The sequence below is a fragment of the Vombatus ursinus genome, unplaced genomic scaffold (assembly GCF_900497805.2).
Source record: "Vombatus ursinus unplaced genomic scaffold, bare-nosed wombat genome assembly UNPS02014794.1, whole genome shotgun sequence".
NCBI lineage: Eukaryota > Metazoa > Chordata > Mammalia > Diprotodontia > Vombatidae > Vombatus > Vombatus ursinus.
In genome coordinates, this window is record NW_020954572.1 from 19,411,778 (window position 1) to 19,432,815 (window position 21,038).

A 21,038-nucleotide genomic window follows, 5' to 3' on the forward strand; every position below is an offset into this window, starting at 1 on the left:
TGTCATTTATAATTTTGATGAGCATACCACCTCAGTCTTTATCAAGTCATTGACAAGAACACCAAATAGCACAAGGCCAACCACAGAGCCCTGGGCTACACCATCATCAATATATTTTCAAATGTATTTTCAAAATCCTCAAACAATAAATCAACAAGAATTTATTAAGCACCTACTATGTACTAGGACCATACCAGGTGCTAGGAATATAAAGATTATAAAGGAACAGTCCTCCTCTCCATATAGATAGCCATCAATCTAGTTCAGGTCCTTATTATACCTTTCACCTGAACTATTACAATGGCCTCCTAATTGGACTTCCAGCCTCAATTATCTCCAATCCATCTACATAGCTGCCAAAGTGATCTTCTTATAGCACAGGTCTGTCCATGGTCAGTTCCCTACTCAAATTTTTGGTGGCTCTCTATTATCTCTAGAGTCCTCTGTTTAGACTAGATTGTGTTAGAATTTACTTTTAACTTTTTTAGTGCTGTTTTTGTTTTTTGAGGGAACGAGCTGACAACACAATAATAACATATCATTAGTCAATACCAAATGCATTTGTTGGTCTAATCAATCAGCAAACACTATGATGGGACCAGGCTGGCCAAAATGGCTAAGTTGATCTTTCCTCACCTCAGCTCTGAAAAAGGAATATAACACTCAGATATAAGAGATGTGAAATGAATTAAGATTTTCAGTATAATGTTTTACCTCATCAGTCACCTGCTGAGCCCTTAGCTGAATTTCTTCTGTTGACAGATCATCCATGATGGATCACAATTCTTGGTAAGCAAGAAACAGAAACTGTGATACTCTGTTTAAAAAAAAAAGTAGGTTTCAAGGTGTTAAAGTGTATTATTCTCACCTTGGAAGGTCACTAAGATTTATACGAACTGATGCAAACTGAAGTGAGCAGAACCAGAAGAACACTGCACACAGTAATACTGTACGATGATCAACTGTGAAGGATTTCGCTATTCTCAGCAATATAATAATCTAAGATAATTCTTAAGGACTCATGATGAAAAATGCTCTCCACCTCCAAAGAAAGAACTGAAGGAGTTTGAATGCAGATTGAATCACACTTTTTTTTTTTACTTTATTTTTCTTGGGACTTTTTTTTCTGTGTTTTCTTTCACAACATGTCTAATATGGAAATATGTTTTGTATAACTGCACATGTACAACCTAGATAAAATTGCTTGCCTTCTCAGGGAGGGGAGAGGGAGAGAATTTGGAGCTCAAAATTTTAAAAAATGAATGTTAAAAAATTGTTTTTACAAGTAATTAGGAAAAAAAATCTCTGCCATTAACTTGACTTTTCAAAATACATTCTTATGTTTGTAATGAAGTCTTCAGGTGAAAAAAAGCCCAAAGAAAGTTTTATAAATTGAGGAGCAAGGTAAGACAGGATTTTAGTAGCCTTTCAAGTATGACCACTTCTACAATTCAAATTCCAAATTCAAACATTATTGTGCTGAATCTGCAGCCTGATCTGAGGCGCTAACCTCAAAGAAGGAAAGGTCTGTTTAAGTCCTACCTCTGTTACATACTAATTACTCTGCCCTGGCCAAATCACTTAGAAAACTGCACAGCTATTTTGCATGACTGCGCATGTATAATCTATATCAAATTGCTTGCCTTCTTAAGGAGGAGGGAGGGAGGGAGGGAAAGAATAGGGAACTTAAAAGTTTTTTTTTTTAAAGAATGTTAAAAATTTTGGTTTATGTGTAATTGAGAAAAAAATAAAATTAAATAGGAAGAAAACTGCATGAAGAGGTTAATACTATAAATTACAGCTCACAGGATCATAAATTTAGACTTGGCAAGTACCTAAAATGGGAACTGGATTTCAATACTGGTAGATTTCCCTACAAAACAAGCTCACACATCAACAAACACATTTTTTAAAAGTGCAGAACACTGTATTAAGTGCAAGGGAGAAAGAGAGACATAAAGTGAAGGTAAGAAATGTTCCCTACCCTTACGGAATTGACAATATAGTAGAAGGATAAGACACAAACAAGTGCCAGCCTAGGGAGTTGGACCCAATGATCTCCAGGGTCCCTTCTAAGCTCTAAATCTATGATCATATGGTCTGATGAATACTGCATGTTACAGTAAGTGTGTTGGAATGCAGCCACACACATACAAACACAAGTCCTGGGGAAAGGATCAGGAAAGACTTCATGGAAGAGGAGGTAACACATGAGTGGGGTTTCAAAGGATAAGGGCAGGCATTAGATATAGAAAAGAGCAAAAGAAAAGGAGGAGATTGAAGGGTGTATATAGGAAACAGGAAGTAGTGCATTTTGACCACAGCATGCAGTACACAGAAGAGAGAAATTTGACAGGAGGCTAGACGTGCTACGGGTGGTGCTGGATTCTGTGGGCCTGTTAATCCTGGGGAAAGGAGCTGATCTGGACTCTGACACCTTTAAACACAAAGAACAACAAACAACAACCACGGATATATTTCATATGGCTACTGTCAAGGCTAATCATTTAAAAAAGGAAAATCCACTACACCACGGACAATATTCTGGTTACTAGTTTCTATGAACTCAGCTAGGCTGGTACTTGGAGAATAAACTTACAGCAATCACCAGACCAGAGGCGAGGAACCTGCAGCCTCAAGGCCACATGTGGCCTTCTAGGTCCTTGGGTGTGGTCTTTTGACTGAGTCCAAGTTTTACAGAAAAAAATCCTTTTATTAAGGGAATTTGTTCTGTGAAGTTTGGATTCAGGCAAAGGCCCACACCTGAGGATCTAAAGGGCCACACCTGAGGACCTAAAGGGCCACATGTGGCTTCAAGGCTGCAGGTTCCCCATCCCTGCACCGGACCATACTTGAAGAGTTTCTAGCTCTTTAAAAACTTGCCAGAAAAAAAAAAACTTGCCAGAACTGGCTATCCACACTGGCAAAGGTTTTCCCCCTATCTACAAATGCTTATTAAATTTTTTCCAAGAGCAAATAAAGCCCATTTTCATTAGTCCCAGATAAGATATAGTTTAGCTGAAGAGATTAAGGTATATTGAAAACTAGGGCTGGGGAGGGTGATCACTCCATCCCTCAACTTGAATAGCAAGAACAGCAACTGAATGTCACGGTTTCTCACTACTGCAGGTGTAATGCTTCTCTTTTACTTCCAATGAGAGAAAGGGAGAGTTGGTTTAAAAAAAAAATGCTAGCTAGCTATAAAACATCTTTTTGTCCCAGTCCATTTTTTTTTAAACTGATGCCTTTTTATATAGCTATTTCCCAACAGGCCCCTCCTCAAACCATTTAGAATCTTCTCTTGTAACAAAGTACAGATTTTTTTTTAAAAAAAAAGCAATACAATGACCATGCCCGACAGGATATGCAGCATTCCACACCTATAGCTCACTATTCCTCCAAAAAAAAGGATGAATATTTCATTATCAGTCCTCCGTAGTCATTGCATTGATTTGAATTCTGAGGTCTTTTAAATGGTATTTATCTTTACATAATTGTGGTCATTGTGTGTATATCATGTTTTCTTGTGCTGCTTACCTCCTTGGCAACATTTCTTATGGGAAAAGCGTCATAGATCACAATTTGTTTAGCCATTCCCCAATGAATTGGCACCGACATTATTATACAGTTTTTTTTGTAGTCACAAAAGGTACCACTATGAATATTTTAACATAAATGGGACCTTTTTCTCTGTCCCTGGAGTATATGCCCAATAGGAGTTTCACTTCATCAACGAAAATAAACAATTCAGTCCCTTTTCTAGCAGTTTCAAATTGTTTTCCATCACAGCTGGAGGAATCTACAATTCTATCAGTAATATATTAGTGTGCCTATCTTCCCACAATATTTTCCCAATGCTGACCGGTTTTATCTTTGTCAATCAAATGGGTGTGAAGTAAAACCTTCTGCTTTAATTTGTCTTCCTCTTATTTTTAGTAATTGGAAACATTTTTATATATTTATTGATCATTTACATTTCTTTTTTTAAAGTTTTGGAAAATTTTTCATATTCTCTGATCACTTATCTATACAAGATTGGCTCTTGGTCCCATATATTTGCATCACATTCCTGTAAATCTTGGCTATCAAATCTCTATCAATCATATCTGCTACAAAAACTTTTTCCCCTCCATCAATGTCTTCTCTCTGTATCCCAATCACAAGGATTTTTTTGTGTGTGTGGTAAATGCTTTTTAATTTCACATATTCAGAATCAGCTATTTTGTTATTTTTCATTTCCTTTATCCCTTTATTACGTGTGAATTTTCCTCCAAACTATTGACCTGATAGTTATCCTTCCTTCCCCCTGTCCTTTTACATTAATAGAGTGCCAGTTTTCTAGAGCTCAGTCACCCCATGTCCTAATGAAGTAACAGCATGAACCTTTAGGAAAAAAAATTATCCTTCACATGATTAGTGCATGGTTTATGATTTTGTTTACTTTATGTATCTCAAAACAATACCAGTAACAGTCAACCTTGGGCAAAACTGTAGAGGCCAAGTTTATCTTCAGTGTCCTCTCAGAGGTGTTCCCAACCTACCAAGTACATGTGGTTTACCTTTCTGAGCAATACATTTAGGAATCACTTCCTGATACTCAACTAAACCACCTCTCCTTCATTTTAGTTCACTTATGCTTAGTGTCAAGGAAGGAGTACAAAGAACCTTCCTAACTCAACCAATAGTGTGGTTGTCTTTTGTAAATCTCACAGACAAAAATTCTGAACACTTAACCCCAATTGCCTAAAAAAATAAAAAATAAAATTTAAAAAAAATTTTTTTTAAATTCCTGAACAAGCTGCTAATTAGGCAGACACTACTAGTTTCAGACAACTTTCAGAATCAGAGACAATGGAATCTCCATTTCCTCCCTCTGAAGACTCAAATAAGAGAAATTACAAAGGAAGAATGTAAAAGAGCTCAGAATAGTCAGCTGTTTTAGAATAGTTTCCAGCACTGAACATAACTGCACTAAAAATACTGGTGTTGTGGCAACCACAACACAGTTGCTTAATTTAATTTCTTGAGAAGGGTTACTTTATTCATCACATTGACTCTTTTCACTGTAGGACTCTACAGGTCCTACTTACATACCCCAAACTCAGAATCAATCGTATTTTTAGACCTGTAAGGCATATGTACATGAGTGCTGTGCAATATACAGTTACAGATCGAGCAGCTAGGTGGCGCAGTGGATAGAGCACCAGCCCTGGAGTCAGGAGGACCCGAGTTCAAATCCAACCTCAGACACCTAACACTCACTAGCTATGTGACTCTGAGCAAGTCACTTAACCCCAATTGCCTCACTAAAAATAAATAAATAAATAAATGAAATATACAGCTAGAGATGAGCGTCCAGAAAGTATGAGGAAACTTGATCTCAAGAGCTGTAAGCCTGAGGAAGAAAATCCCTGTAGTACAAAGAAAACTTACGGACAGATTTCTGATCTCACTTTTTTTATTTTATTTTCTCAGTGACCAGAAGGGCTATAAGAAAGAGTATCACCAGTTTTGACCTGAGGGTAAAGAGGAAGGTAAACTGAAAACAACTTCTGTAAATGCCAGTCACAGAGTAGGTACTTAATAAATGTTTACTGACTGAAGGTCTCTCTCTGCCCAAAGCCTTATTCCTAACATGGTTGAATAATTTCATACTTCAAAAGGTAGAAGAGTTAATGAGATGGTTATTAAGATAATGTCTGATGTGAACTGAGGCAAAGTGAAGTGAGCAGAACCAGAAGAACATTGTACACAGCAACAGCAACAGTGTATGATGATCAACTATGAATGACTTAGCTATTCCCAGCAATACAATGATCCAAGACAATTCCAAAGGTCTCATGAGGAAAACTGTTATTCACATCCGAAGAACTGATGGAGTCTGAATGCCAATCAAAGCATAGTATTTTCACTTTCTTTGGGGTTTTTTGTGTTTTTTTTTTTCCTCTTGGTCTGCTTCTTCTTTCACAACATGACTAATATAGAAATATGTTTTACATAATTGCACATATATAACCTGTGTCAAATTGCCATCTTTTGGGAGGGGGAAGGTGAGGGAGAAAATCTGGAACTCAAAATTTTTAAAAGAATGTAAAAATTTGTCTTTACACGTAATTAGAAAAAAATAAAATATTTTTTAAAAATTACATAGTAATTGGGGGAAAAATTAAATGCCAATAAATACTAATGGTGACCCCCCCAAAAAAAAGTAAGGCAGTGTCTGAGAATGGTACTTGGATTTTTGGACCACAGCTTAAAATATAGGAGACTCCTGGGTAGGGATGGAGAGGCTAGTATGAAGTGTACCTAACATGGGCTACTAAGAATGTATTTGGGGGCAGCCAGGTGGCCCAGTGGATAGAGCACCAGCCTTAGAGTCAGGAGGACATGAGTTCAAATCCAGCCTCAGACCAAACACTTGACACTTACTAGCTGTGTGACCCTGGGCAAGTCACTTAACCCCACCTGCCTTAAAAAAAAAAATAATGGATTTACCAGTCTTGCAAAGACTGAGGCAGAGTGCTGGATGGAGTCAAAAAGATCTAAGTTCAAATCCTGCCCCAGACACTTAATAGTTATGTGGTCCTGCGCAAGTCATTTAAGCTCTGCTTATTTCATCTACATCATCTGTAAAATGGGGATAATAACAGCACCTACCTCCCAGAGTTGTGAGGATCAAATGAGATAACAATTGTAAAGAACTTAGCATAGTGCCTGGTACTTAGTAAGTGCTTTATAAATGTTAGTTATTATTATCATTTATTACAAATCTAAATCAAAAGAGCTTTAAATTAAAAAGGAGAAGAGAGAAGGGAGGAGAAAGAAGGGAAGAGATTAAGAACCTACCAGAACCTACCATATGCCAGGCCTCCATGACTATAATACCCACTAGGATTGTACATCATCAGTACCATGACAAAGGCACCATTCAGGTTAACCTTGTTAACAAAAAGAGTTTGCCTCTATAAGGAATTAATCTTGCCAAGGAAATCTTAAAGGAGAGCCCCCCACTACATACACAAGACAGTAGATGCTGAGTAAGTAGGGAACTCTCCTAGAATATCTAATCCAACCCCCTCATTTTATAGATTAGAACACTGAAGCCCAGGGAGCTTAAGTGACTTGTCAGAGATTATCCAGGTATAAGAGGAAGAGAGCCCAGATCCTCTGGCTTCAGAACCAATGCTCTTTCCCATTGCAGCATGATGTCTTCCTCTGTTTATCACAAAACAATCTCATGGCTCAGAAGCACAGGATGCAGCTTAGGCTTTTAATTTCTAAGCAAACTACCCATCAAGGGACTCCAATTGAGCTATGTGACTTCCCTAGGCCTCACTTCTATTTCCATTTTTCAAAAGAGAAAATGACTCAAATCAAATGACTGAAAGGTAGCACCCAACTAAGAAACACTGATCAAGGAAATATCAAAAATAAGATGACGCAAGAGACATGTGGTTTTAATCTTTTCTCAATTTTACTTTTGATTCTTAAGATATTTGTAAGACCAATTCTGGTTCTCTTAAATAAGGACTAGGAAAAGAAGCACCAAAACTGAAGTGAAATCAACTTTTTTAAAAATCTAAGATTTTTATTTTGTTTTATTTTGAAAGGATCTGTTACTTCATTGACATAGGGAGTTTCCAGTGAAGAACTTCCCCTACTATGCATATTGGTATCTTCTCTATGACTTATAGTCTTAAAAGAGGTCCTTGAAGGTAAAATATCAGATAAATTTTGAAACAGCATCAATCAAAATGAAGAGGGGGGGTTTTTTGAGGTGCTCTTAGATGCACAGAGGCACCCCAAGATCGTGGGAAAAAGCCCAAATCAGGGCACAGATCTGCCTGAATGAATTCAACTCAGATCTTCCAGCCAGAGAAAGTTTATTAAAGATAAGCACACAGGCCAGACTCCAAAGGAACCCCAAACATCAGTGATCTAAATAGGGTCACGTGGTCAGGTGAAGCTCCCAACAAAGAGCAGCGTGAGGCAGTCTAGAAAACTCAGAGTCTGAGTGGGGGCTGGGGCTAGGGTGGTCAGGCCAGGTGACGCCCATCAGGGCGGGCATGAGGGGTCTCAGTTTCTAAGCTTGAGAATAGCTCAGCATCAGAATGGAGGAAAGGTGAGCCTTTAGTACAGACTGATTGGGGAGGAGCCAAGCAGCTTGGAGTGATGGGAGGAGGGGTCCAAGGAGTGGCCAAGCAGTTTGGGGTGAGGGGAGGAGGGGTCTAGGGAGATCTGGAGGGGGGTGGCCAGAAAGCTGGGGCAAAAGGAACACTGGCGCCTAGCTAGGATTATGGGTGGGAATGGCCAGGAAGGCAAAACAATGGGAAAGCCAGTTGACTGGGGAGGTGGACCATTTGGAAAAGGGTCCATGTGAGAATTTCTGTTCGGAATGTCTGAGTGATTTGAACAGACAATGAGAATGGATAATGAAGGGAGCTGGAAGGGGAAGTTTGCTTTCAAAGGGAAATAAGGCAGTTTCTAAAACTTTAAGGGTTTCGTGGGACAGGTAAACAAAACTGAAGCCAGGTTCTTTTTGTCAAAGAGAGATAAGTGAGTCTACAAGGAATCTAAAAGTTTTAAGGTTTTTCTGGGAATTGTAGGTAAACCTCTTCAAAAACACCCCCCAGGGTTTCTATATTTAATACTGTTTTACAATACAATTCCTTGCTTAATTTGCTTAAGTAAAAAAAAAAAAAGTTCAGAATTAAAGGGACCTATTTGACACTGATAAACTTTAACATTTGTTTGAAATTGTTAAACTTTGCCTAGATTTTTGTTATAGTCTTCAGCAACAGCATACCCAAACACTAAATATCTACTAGTCAGCACACTATGCTATGAGTTTGGAATACAAAGAAAAAACAACTTGTGACCTCAAGGAGCTTATACTTTAAAACACTATGTAATTAATGACCTGCTAAAAACCTTTGAGAAGGGATACTAACCACTTAATCTTTTTCAGAATATCTAGTTCACAACTATTTTGAGGATTTTACAACTGAAAGGCATCATTTTGAGGATTGTAAACTCTAATACAGGGATTTCTAACCTTTTTTGTGGTGTCACAGACCCATGTGGCAGTTTTATAACGTCTATGGACCTCTTATCTCTCTGGGCTTCAGTTTCCTCATCTAAAAAATTAAGAGATAGGACTAATTGACTTCTGAACTCCCTGTCAGATCAACATCTATGATTTCATGGCATTGTCAACAATCTCACAAGACGATAAGGCACAGACAGGTGACAAGCAGCACAAATAGAGGAAGTACCCACGTAAGCACCCACAAAAATGAGATCACATTTTTCTCTGAAATATGAGGTTGCTAGGCAATAACATTTGTATAGTTCCCCAACTGCCTCTTAAAGAAGTTTTGAAATTTATTAATAACCTTTGCTCTTTCTTCTCTTCATTATTAGTTTTGTTAGAGTTTCTTAAGGAAGTAATGTCTATCCAAAAAGGAGTAGAACAACATGCGTTCTTACTCTAACGATACTGAGATCAGAAGCACAAAAAAGAAAGCAAAATTAAGATAAGAATGGATAGTAGCAACATTAATGTGGTGCACTGATAGCAACAATGTTAATTTTTGTAGCTCCAAAAATATTTAGGACTTATCTATGAGGCTAAATTTAAATATTAAAGTATTTGGGAATTATATAAACCCATAAAACTGGGTTATTTTCATGCTGGTAAGGCTCTGTGATAAGACATACATACTGACCAACTTCAATATAAACCAAGCTCCCTGACGACAGAAATCTTATCTAAATACATTTTGTTCACCACTTTTTAAAAATTCAAGATTAAGACAACTGCCCGAGGCCAGAAATGTTAAATGACTCATCCCTGGATCACAACACTCTAGCGGCTTAGTATCAAAAGTGACACTTTGAACCTAACATTTCCTGAAACTTTCCCAATAAAGAAAAGGTAAAGCAAGGATGTCCAGTGCACCCACTATTGTTTCATATTGTTTTAGAAATAATAACTATAAAAACAGTAAGACAAGAAAAATATCCTGAGGCAATGCGATGATCTAAGTCAATTCCAAAAAACTCAGGATGGAAAATGCTATCCACATCCAGAGAAAGAACTATAGTCTGAATGCAGATCAAAGATATTACTTGCTCTTTTTTTTTTCTTTCTAATGGTTGTTCCCTTTTGTTCTGATTCTTCTTTCACAATATGACTGATCTGGAAATGTTTAATATGATTGTACATGTATAGCCTATAGCAGATTGCATGCTGTTTTGGGGAGGGGGGAAGAAAGGGAAGGGAGAAAAATTTAGAACTCAAAACCTTATAAAAGTGAATGTTAAAAACTAAAAATTAATTAATTTTTAAGAAAAGAAAAAAGAAAAAGATGCTGAGGGCACATGCCTAGGAAAAGAGGAAGCAAAATTATGTCTATTTGCTATCCATAAAACTTCATTCTTTGAGAATCTCAGAGATTCAATAGAAACAACAAAATGAAATAAAAATTAATAAATTCAGTAGGGTAGCAGGCTACAAGTAGCTCACAAAAATCATCAGCCTTTCTGTATATTACTATCAAATCCAACCACAAACTTTTCAGAAATATAGACTTATTAAGTAATTAGAGAAATATTCATTGTTTATCTCTAGGCTGTACCAATGTAATAAAAATTATGGTACTACCTAAATTAATTTAGTGCCACTAAAACGATCTAATACCACAGCAAACTACTACTAAGAAGTTACTTTATGAAAACAAGATTAAATAAAAGCTTTTGAGAAGAAAATCAAGAATCTCAATAAAAATAATGAAAAAACACTGGAATAAAAAGGGTTTATCACTACCAATTCAATTTAATCAACCAGCATTAACTAACAAAACTAATCAGCACCAATTTAAAAAAAAACAGAAAAGTGGATAAGAGACAAGATTAGATAGGCAAAAACTAGAAAATAAAGTGACTCAGTATTCCAAAACAATTGGGGAACACTCCTTTATCAAGAACTGCTAGAAAACAAAAACAAAAACTGGAAAGTAGTTTCGAAGACATTAGTTTTAAACCAACAAATGCTCCAAAACAGAAAGGTGACCCTAACATAAAAAGTCACCCCCACACACACACACACATACATACTAAAGAAGAACAAGTCTCCTTTCATACATATAGTTTTTAGAGACAATTCATTGCCAGTCAAATGAGAGAAACACCAAAAAAGTTAAGTAGATGAAGTTTTATTATAAAAACATCAAAAAGTCAGGACAAAGAAATGAAGAGAAAGTCCTGAATGAAGGGGGAAACCTTTGCATAAAATAATTCCAACAGAAGCACCATAGACAAGATATACAAGGAATGGATACAATCAATCAACAAACATTTATTAAATGCTTCCTATGTACCAAGAACTATGCTAGGGGATACAAATAAAAGTCAAAACAGGCCCTGTCCTCAAAGAACTTACATTCTAACAAGGGAGAGCAATATTCACATATACAAAACACATACACATAGTGGGTGAAAAGCACTAGCAGCTAGAAGGACCACAAAAAGTGTCATGGAGAAGAAGGTGGTGCTTGAACTGAGTCTTGAAGGTAATCACGGATTCCTAGAGGTAGGGGTGAGGAAGGAGAGCATGATAGATGAAGTATCATTTGTGATGAACAGGAAAACCAGTTTGGTTGAACTACTGTGGAGTAATGTAATAAGGCTGGACAGGGAGGATGGGGCCAGAACGTTTGGCTTTAAAGGCTGAACAGGAGCATTTGCATTTGATCCTGGAGACAATAGACAACTACTGGAGTTACTGAGCAGAGGAGTAACAAGGTCAAATCTAAATTTGAAGAAAACTGCTTTGGCAGCTGGGTAGCAGGATGGACTGAAGTTGGAAGAGAAAATAGGGAGACCAATTAGAAGGCTATTAAAATAGCCTAAGTAAGAGGTAACAAGGATCTGAACTAAAGTGGTGGCCATGGGAGTCAGTACAGAGAAAGGGTCAGAAGGGAGAGATGTTGCAGAGGTATAATTGGCAAGATGTGGCAAATGATTGATACATGGGGTGAGAATGAGGAATCAAGACTAATGCAATTCAGAATTTGAAAAATAGTGATACTCTCAAAAATATGGAGAGTGGATAGCTAGGTGGTGCAATGGATAGAGCTCCAACCCTGAATTCAGGAGAACCTGAATTCAAATTCAGCCTCAGACTCTTACCAGCTGTGTGACCATGGAACCCTGAACAAGTCACTTAACCTTGATTGCCTCAAGAAAGATTACAAAAACAGAACCTCCATTTTAGGGAAGAGTCCAGACCAGACATCTCTCATTCTCTGAACATCACCACCATGCCTTGGCATGGTGCCTTTTAGGGGCAGCTAGATGGTGCAGTGGATAGAGCACTGGCCCTGGAGTCAGGAGGACCTGAATTCAAATATGGCCTCAGACACAAAATACTTCCTAGCTGTGTGATTCTGGGCAAGTCACCTAATCCCAACTGCCTTACTTAAAAAAAAAAAAAGGAAAAAAAAAGAAATGTTTAAAAAAAATATGGAGAGTATGAGAGATAGGTAGCTCTAGGGAAAAAGATAATGGATTCTGTTTTGGACAAGTTGGGTTTGAGATGCCTATGTAATATTCAGTTCAAAAAGTCCAAGAGGAAACTGAACGTGGAACTTCAGCTCAGGAGAGAAACCTCAGTTGGGTAAGTAGATCCAAATAAACAGATCATCTGGCAAACAGATCATATGCACTGAGATAATAACTGAATCTAAGGGAACAGATGAGGTAGCCAAGAGAGTATGTAGAGAAAAAAAGAGGGCCTAGGACAGAGAGTTAGGGAACACCCACAGTTAGGGAGCAGCATCCATGATTTGAATGAGGCATCTAGGTGGCACAGTGGATAGAGCATTGGGCCTGAAGTCAGAAAGATCTGAGTTCAAATCTGACCTCAGACACTCATTAGCTGCATGACCCTGGGCAAGTCACTCAATCTGTTTGCACCTATCTCATAAGGTTTGTTGTGAGGATCAAATGAGATAGTAATTGTACAAAGCACTTAGCACAGTGGCTGGCACATAGTACATACTACATAAATATCAAATTACTATCATTATTATTATTATTATTGTTATTGGATGATGAGCAAGCAAAGGAGTCTGAGAAGGAGCAATTCAAAGAGGAGGAGAACCAGGAGATTAGTATCATAAAATCTCTAAGAAGATTATCCTAGAGAAGAGGGTAGTCAATAGTGTCAAATATACCAGAGCGGTCAAGAAGTATAAGTACTTAGAAAAGATCATCAGATTTGGCAATCAGGAGATCACTGGTAACTTTGGTAGAAGTTTCAGTTGAGTAATGAAGTCAAAGGCCAGATTTCAAGGGGCTGAGTAATGAGGAAGGAGAGCAAATGGAGGCAATGAGTAAAGACTGCTTCTTCTTTAGAAATTTGTCTGAGAAAAGAAAGAGAAATACAGGATGATTGCCCGAGGAACTGGCAGAATCTAGTGAAGGTTGTTGAGTTTTTTTAAGGATGAGAGAGACTTGGGCATGTGTGAAGGCAATAAGAAGGGACACAGTAGATAGAGACTGAATATTGGAGATTAAAGGGAAGTGACCAAGGGTACATGTAAAAGGGAGAAAGGATATTCTAGGCCATAGGAAACAAGTGTGAGAAAAATCTAAGAGCACATGAAAACACAAGTCATGTTCAGGGATACTGAGGCCAGTAGATGGGGAGAAATATGAAAAGGAGAGAGAGAGAGAGAAAATGAGAATAAAAGAATAGTGAGAGGGAGGGGGAAAATATGCTAAGGATGCCAGGAAGGGATGATATCAGAGGCAAATGTGGGGTTGCCCTTGGCCACCTCATTTTCAGAGCCTGGGGAAAAAAGGGAGGAAAGTAGAAAATAACGTCAAGTGGGGTTTCAAGACTAAGAGAAAGGAAGAAAATAAAACTCAAGGTGGATAGCCTTAATTTTCCCAGTAAAATAAGAGATCATGTCCTCAGCTGAAGGGGTGAGAGGCTTAAAAAGGTTGGAACAGCTTCTGTGTGGAGTACAACAGGCTATCAATTAGGGAGGGATTGTTTCCCCTTCAATTTAACACAAATTTATGCATCTACAGCATTCAGAATGCTATAATAGGCATGGAGGAGCAGATACTAAGTTGGCTATGGCATAGCCTCTGCCCTCATGACTAGAACTGCGCATAAAGAGGATTAAAACTGGCAATTATGTGAAGGATGGAAAGAGCGTCAGCAGACAGTTCAGGCAGGTGACAATGAAGTCCTGTACTTGGGTGGCAGAAGTAGGAAAGAAGAAGCCACAGTAGAAAATTTACTTAGAACTGTCAGGACTTGAGAACTGACTATACATAAAGGGTGAGGAAGAGAGAAGCATCCAAGATGATACCAAAGTTTCAGATATAGCAGCCTGACTGACGCATGATGTCCCTGACAAAAACAATGAAGTGTTTAGGGAGGGGCTGCAAACCCAAAGCAAAGGACCACTCTCAGAAACTGAGGATTCAGATAAACAATTACTCTATTAAAAACAGATTCAGTGCCTCTCAAGTAAAAGCAGTCCCCAAAGAGGTTCCCTGACATCTCAGAGGCCTCCCTCTTAATACAGCATCCTTATATACCCCTTTGCCAGAGTCCACAGCTGGGTTTTAGACCAGTCCACCTGGGGATGAAATCAACTCAAAGTGCCCAGGGTCTGCATCACAGCCCACTGACCCACAACCTGAAATCAAAAGAACAAACAGCTTTGGAGAGAAAAATAATAAGCTTGATTTCAGACATGTTGAATATGAGTTACATAGAGCATATTCAGTTGAAAATGTCCTATATGCAGTCAGAGATGTGAGGCTAAAATTAAGCGATACAGATTAGAGATGAAGATTACAGGTCTAGAGATTTACAGAGTCATTTGCACAGAGCTGAATCTTGACACTGAGGAAATAAATGTCATTGCAAAGGAGAGAATGCAAGAGGGCTGGGAACAGAACCTAGGGTAATACCACAAATTTAGGGGTCAAGAAGTTAGCAAAAGAAACAGAGAACAAAGAGTTAAATAAATAGGAAGAGAAACAGTAGACTAGAGTGTTTTGGAAATCAAACTAAAAGAAAATATCCCGAAGGAGTTTAGTCCTGTTTCTGCTGTGATAATAGCACAATTTTTATTACATTGCTGAGAACATAATAAATATTTCTTCAATCATTTAATAAGCTTACATTGCTGAAAAGTGTTATGTAGTTGTGTTTACTGAAAACCTGAGTATATTCCAGTGTATTAGCTCCCAGAAATGTTATACATTTTATAGTCACTTCAAATGAAATTTCTGAGATAAGAGGAAATAATGGATATAGATACTCAGATGTTTTGAGGTATAGAGAAGGGGAGGGGAGGGAACCTGTCATATTGTAGCACGTGTGTTTGTGTATGTGTGTGTATCTTAAAAGGGATGTAAAAATGGACAAGTTAGGCACAGAACTAAATATCAGGAGGAAAGTAGACTATACTGCCTCTGGGAAACTGTAAAGCTACCTTAATGCTCCCAAATTTCTACTTAAAACAAAGGTCTAGCTTCTTCATACCAGTATTTTATTGGTGATACTACTTTATGGCTGTGAGTCACGGAACACTAATAAAGAAGAATCAAAATAGAGTAACACCTAAAGGGCAATAGAGGGATACAAGGTGGAGAAGAATCAGAGGTTAAAAAAAAAAAAGCAAAGGACGTCATCAAAAATGCATAATGGGCTAGAAACGTGGCAAAAAAAGGAAGGACTCAACGGACAGCTCAGGTGCTCCACTATTATACTTCCGATGCCAGAAGAGCAAGTAAAACCATCTAGTAAATTTATGGAAGGCCACAGACAAAAGTCATACAAGATGTAATGGGATCTGCTATCTTGTAGGGAAGCCTTGATGCTGAGATCACAGATCCATTTTTATCTTCCTGGTACTTACTTATTTGTGTTCACGTTTTATCTTTTCATAGACTATAAGCTCCATGAGGGAAGAAATGGTTTCATCTTTCTATCCATAGCCCCTAGCATAGAACCTTGGACATAGTAGGTATTTAATAAATGCTTATCAAATTGAAAAGAAGAGACTAAAGTAAATCATCAAATAACTACAACTAAAGACTCTAACAGCTTATAGAACTATGTGAAAAATAGAACTGCTATTAGCATCTATTTATTAATTTATCATTAGTCATAAAAGGCAGTAGAAACTGCAGAAAAGCATGTGTTCTAAAAAATGTTCACAAAGGAAGCTTTCAGGATAAAAGATCTTTGCTAGGGTTTGGTTTTGGAACCACATTTCATTCTGTGGCAACAACAGGTTTCTAATTTGGTTTATTTCACAGATTCTTAACTTTTATGACAATATACTGAGGAATAGGAGGAAAAGAGGAGCAGATAAGAAACAAGGAATTACTATTTTTATACCTGAATCATAACTGTAAAGAGAATTCATAACAAAACAATCTAGTAGAAGTCAATCCAAGAATTTATTAACCACCATCTTGGGACCTAGGGATGCCAAGAAAAAAAAAACCTACCCTTAAGGACTTTATATTTTACTGGGAAAACAAAACACATACACAAATAAGTAATTATAAAAAAACATAAGGATAGCAAGCACATCAACAATGGGAGAAACAGGAGGGAGAAACAAAAAATACTTCAAAGAGGAAGGGAACCTCGGCTGAACCTTGAAGAAAGTAAAGATCCTAAGGGCAGTGGTGAGGGAGGACATGCCAAACACAAGGATAGTCTGTACAAAGGAACATAGGCAGAAAATGAAATTTCAAGTTCAGGGAACAGCTATTAGGCCAGACTGGATGGAAGTTATAAGAAATAAATCTAGAAAAGCTGGAAGGACCCAAAAAGAGGCTGAGAATTTTCTACTTTAACCTAAATGCAACAGGGAACAGAGAACAACGCGACCTGCCATGTCTCACAGAAATCATTTTGGCAACAGTGCAGAGGACAGATTATATGGACAGAGTCACTGTCAGTCAATAAACATTTATTAAGTACCTACTATGTGCCACACACACAGCTAAACCCGGGGGGGGGGGGGGGGGGGGAAGGGCAATGTAATAAAAAGAGAAGGAAAAGCAGGGGAGGGGAGGGGAGTGGAAAATAATAAAGTCCTGCAGCCAGAATGGGAAATGATTTGAGGAGGTGAGTGTTTCAGAGTTGATTTCATTTTGTGAAATGAGTTCCTGGAGAGTAAGAACTTATATGAGTATATGAATGAGAAACAATAATGTGGGTTCCCTGGGCAACTCCTCATATGCTTCAATTTCTCACCTTAAAATTGAGAAAACAGAAGCAGGAAAATCCATTAGGAGGCTTGTGTAATGGTGGTTAGAAGGATCTAAACTAAAGTAGTGATTATGTAAGTACAAAGAAAAGGATCAACTTGAGAAATCTTGTGGCAGTAAAAAATACAAGTCTAGGCAATTAATTACATATAAAGAGGAGAGATGAGGATAGCCAACTGGAAGGAGCATGGTGCTCTCAGCAGAGACAAAAAAGTTGGAGGACAGTTGGATTTAAGAGGGAGATTGACTGTTTTAGACAGGTTGAATTGGAGATGTCAAAGGGGCACTCTAGGTGGGTAAGCCCAGCAGGCAGATGATGATGCAGGGCTGGAGTTGAGACAGATTAGTAAGAGACATAAAGATCTGGCAGATACAACATGAGGGCAGCCCATGAGGGCTGCTGAGATCATCAAAGGAGTGCAGAGAAAATAGAGCCCAGGTTAGACCTTTAGGGGCCACTCGAACTTTGTGTATCTTTATCTAGCAGAAGAAACTGGGGGGAAAAAAAGCAGACAGAGAACCGAAGAAAAACAATGTTATTAAGGAAGCCATGAGGGGAGTTTCCCAGAGGAAAGTGTAGTGGACAGCATCAAAAGCCACAGAAATCAAGTAGAATGAGAACTGAGAGAAAAGGCCAGTTGGAAGACCAAGCAATTGCGATGTTAAGTGTGTATACTGAGGCTTCTATCTATGAGAGCATCATCTTCCTTTAGCTTGGTCAGTGTCTTGGTCAGTAAATGGTGATCAGGTCTCCCGGATCAGACTGAAATCACATCTGATGCCAACTGTGCAGCCTCACATTAGGGAGGATGGCACATACCCAGAAGATACCCTGCAGATGGAGCAAGCACCTAGTTCTCAATCTCATTCTCCAGAAGCACAAGACTTCTAGGACAGTGGTGTCAAATTCAAATAGAAACATGAACCACTACACCATACACAAGGATCCTTGAGGACCTATTGACTTAGAATACCACATATGTTAATATAGTTATTTTTTATTAATTTATTTATACTGTTAACTAATTCCCAATTACATTGTAGTCTGGTTCAGGCCTCAGTTGGAAGTGTTGTAGACCATGTGCCTGACACCTCTGTTCTAGTCTATTTGGAACCTTGAGGCTTTCAAAGACTCAGAGACAGGGACCTGGATATGAAGAGTCTCCTGGAAGTACCTTATTCCCTGTCATCTTCAAGTAAGGTTACAAAACTGGCACTGATCTTGTGTTTAGAGCATTTCTCCTGTTTGGGTCTGTGTATTTTTGTGAGGTGTCTTTTTCAGCTATGATAATCACTAAAACCAAGTATCAAAATAAAATGAATTTAGATTCTAAGACCTTTAAATCACTATGTAAGAAAGTGTTAAAACCAAAATTTCAAAAATAATGAAGCATATTCAATCACTTTGCTAAAAATTATTTTACTGCAAAGGTTTTTGTACCATTAAAATAAACTTTTAAATTTTATTTCATCTTTATCTTGCCCTTTAATTTTCATTTTTATACCATTAGTAACATATTACATATGTACATATATGCTGTACATAGTATAGTACATAATACTATAGTATATAACATGTATATAATTTACAAATACACATATTGAAGACATGGAATCAAAAAGTTTTTATTGATGATGTACACATTCAAAAAAGTTTGGAGACTATTGCAGTAAAGTTTTGTGATACATTTGTACAATCTTATTTTGAACTAGAATGTTTGCATTTAGTTTCCTCACTTTACATCTTAATACTTATCTTATTTGAATAAAAATGTATTCCTTTCAAAATATTTTAATTTATATTTTTATTAACAGAGATTATCCTCTTCTAGTTGTATAAAATTAGTAAGGATATCCTAAGAACTTAATTTGTCCCTGATTAAGAGAATACTTTCTTACTGTCACCAACAATAACTTGAAGTATAAATCTAGATATCATATTGTTCTCCCAGTATACTAAAGAAAAGATATCGCAATTTGGGGCACAACCAACAGCAAAGAGAAAACGTCTTAGAAACAAAAAGGGGTTATGCTGAGGTCAAATACAGCTGTTGTCAAGGGGAAACACAGCAGGAAACCAGCTTCCTCCTCTTAGTGGAATGTCAAAGGTTTTATTAAATTAGACTACCTATAAAAACTCTTTGGAAAGAAAAGAAAAATGTCTATAAACCAAGATGATAAGTTTACTTGCAAATTTCAAAAATTTAGCCATTAGAATAGAGGTATTACATTTAATTCAACAAGGAATTAGGAAAGAAAAGGGAGAAGAGGAAATTGGAAAGTAGATTAGGGAAGAATTGGTCCTAAGCAAAACAAACTCAGGATAAACAGAAATATTTATAGCTCTTTTTGAGCTGGCAAAGAATTGGAATCAAAAAGGGTACCCATCAATTGGGGAATAGATAAACAAGCTATGAAGTATAAATGTATTGAATACTATTGTGCTGTAAGAAATAACGAAGGGAATAGGTTCAGAGGAACCTAGGAAAAACTGTATGAGCTGATGGAGAGAGAAGTGAATAGAACCAGGAAAAAAAATGTATGCAATGACAACAATATTGCAAAAACAAACAACTTTAAAAGACATATAATTCTGATCAGCACAATGATCAACTACCATTCCAGAGGACTAATGATGAAATATACTATCCACATCCTGATAGAGAGATGAAAGACTAAGAGTACAGAATGAGACATATATGTGTACATGTGTATATATGTACATATATGTATATATACACATATAGAGAGAATGGCTACATATGTGCATATACACATAGTTTTTCTTTTGAATATGGTGAACACAGTAATTTGCTTTATGTGTTTGTAACAAGGATTTTGTTTTTCTTTTGTTCTCAATGGGGTGAAGTAGGAGAGAGAAAAAGGTTTTTGCTGATTGAAAAAATTTTAATTAAATTTTTTTTAAAAAGAGGTACTAACCTTAGTTATATCATGAACTCCTTTGGCAACATAGTGAAGCCTATAAACCTCTTCTCAGAAAAATGTTTTTAAATGAATAAAATAAAATGTACAGGATTACAAAGCAAATCAATTATATTGAAAAAGTTTTTGAGGTTTCTTCCCCCATTCAAGTTCACAAACCCACTGAAATCTACCTATGGATCCCTTGCCCCTGCTCTAGAAAGATATTGTGGTTATGTTCTTTCAAACACTAGTTATGTAACTCGAGCAAATTCTTAGGAATAAGTCCCTCCAAAACCTGTTTTCTGTTTTTATGCTGTTTCTATTCAGTAACCTAGTAACTAATTTTTAACTTAATTTAATACAACCCTTTAAATCAAATTTGAATTATCCCCCTTAGATTTAATTTGGAAACATTATCATAAATGCATTATGACTATGTAAGCACAGTATGTGAATTAATGATGTCCCTGCATAGCCGTTACCCCATACCTTAAAATGGACTTGGTTATCAATGATCTGTTTATTAATAAATATTTAAATGTTTTTTATATTATTAGCTTGGCATAGTGGATAGAGAGCCTGCCTTAAAGACAAGAAGCCCTGGTTTCAAATCCCACTTTTGACACATACTGGTTGCATAACCCTAGACAAGTTCGAACCTCTCAGTGATCTGGGAAACATTCTAAGGCTAGCAATTGCAGAAAAGGTACCAAGGTGCATTGGTTGAAGCTACTTCCTCACCTGAGAGTTCCTTAGGCCAATGAAATCACAGGTCCAATACTTAACTCTACCCA

At 37.3% G+C, this 21,038-nt stretch overlaps 1 protein-coding gene across 1 annotated transcript in view; it reads right to left on the minus strand.

Moving 5' to 3' along the window:
* SNAP23 (synaptosome associated protein 23) overlaps positions 1-21,038 on the minus strand; it is a 54,997-nt gene that overhangs the window by 19,719 nt on the left and 14,240 nt on the right. The window contains exon 2 of the mRNA XM_027870065.1: positions 715-817. Within this exon, the coding sequence (XP_027725866.1) occupies positions 715-771 (57 nt within the window). The 5' untranslated portion in view covers positions 772-817. The remainder of the gene's footprint in view (positions 1-714; positions 818-21,038) is intronic.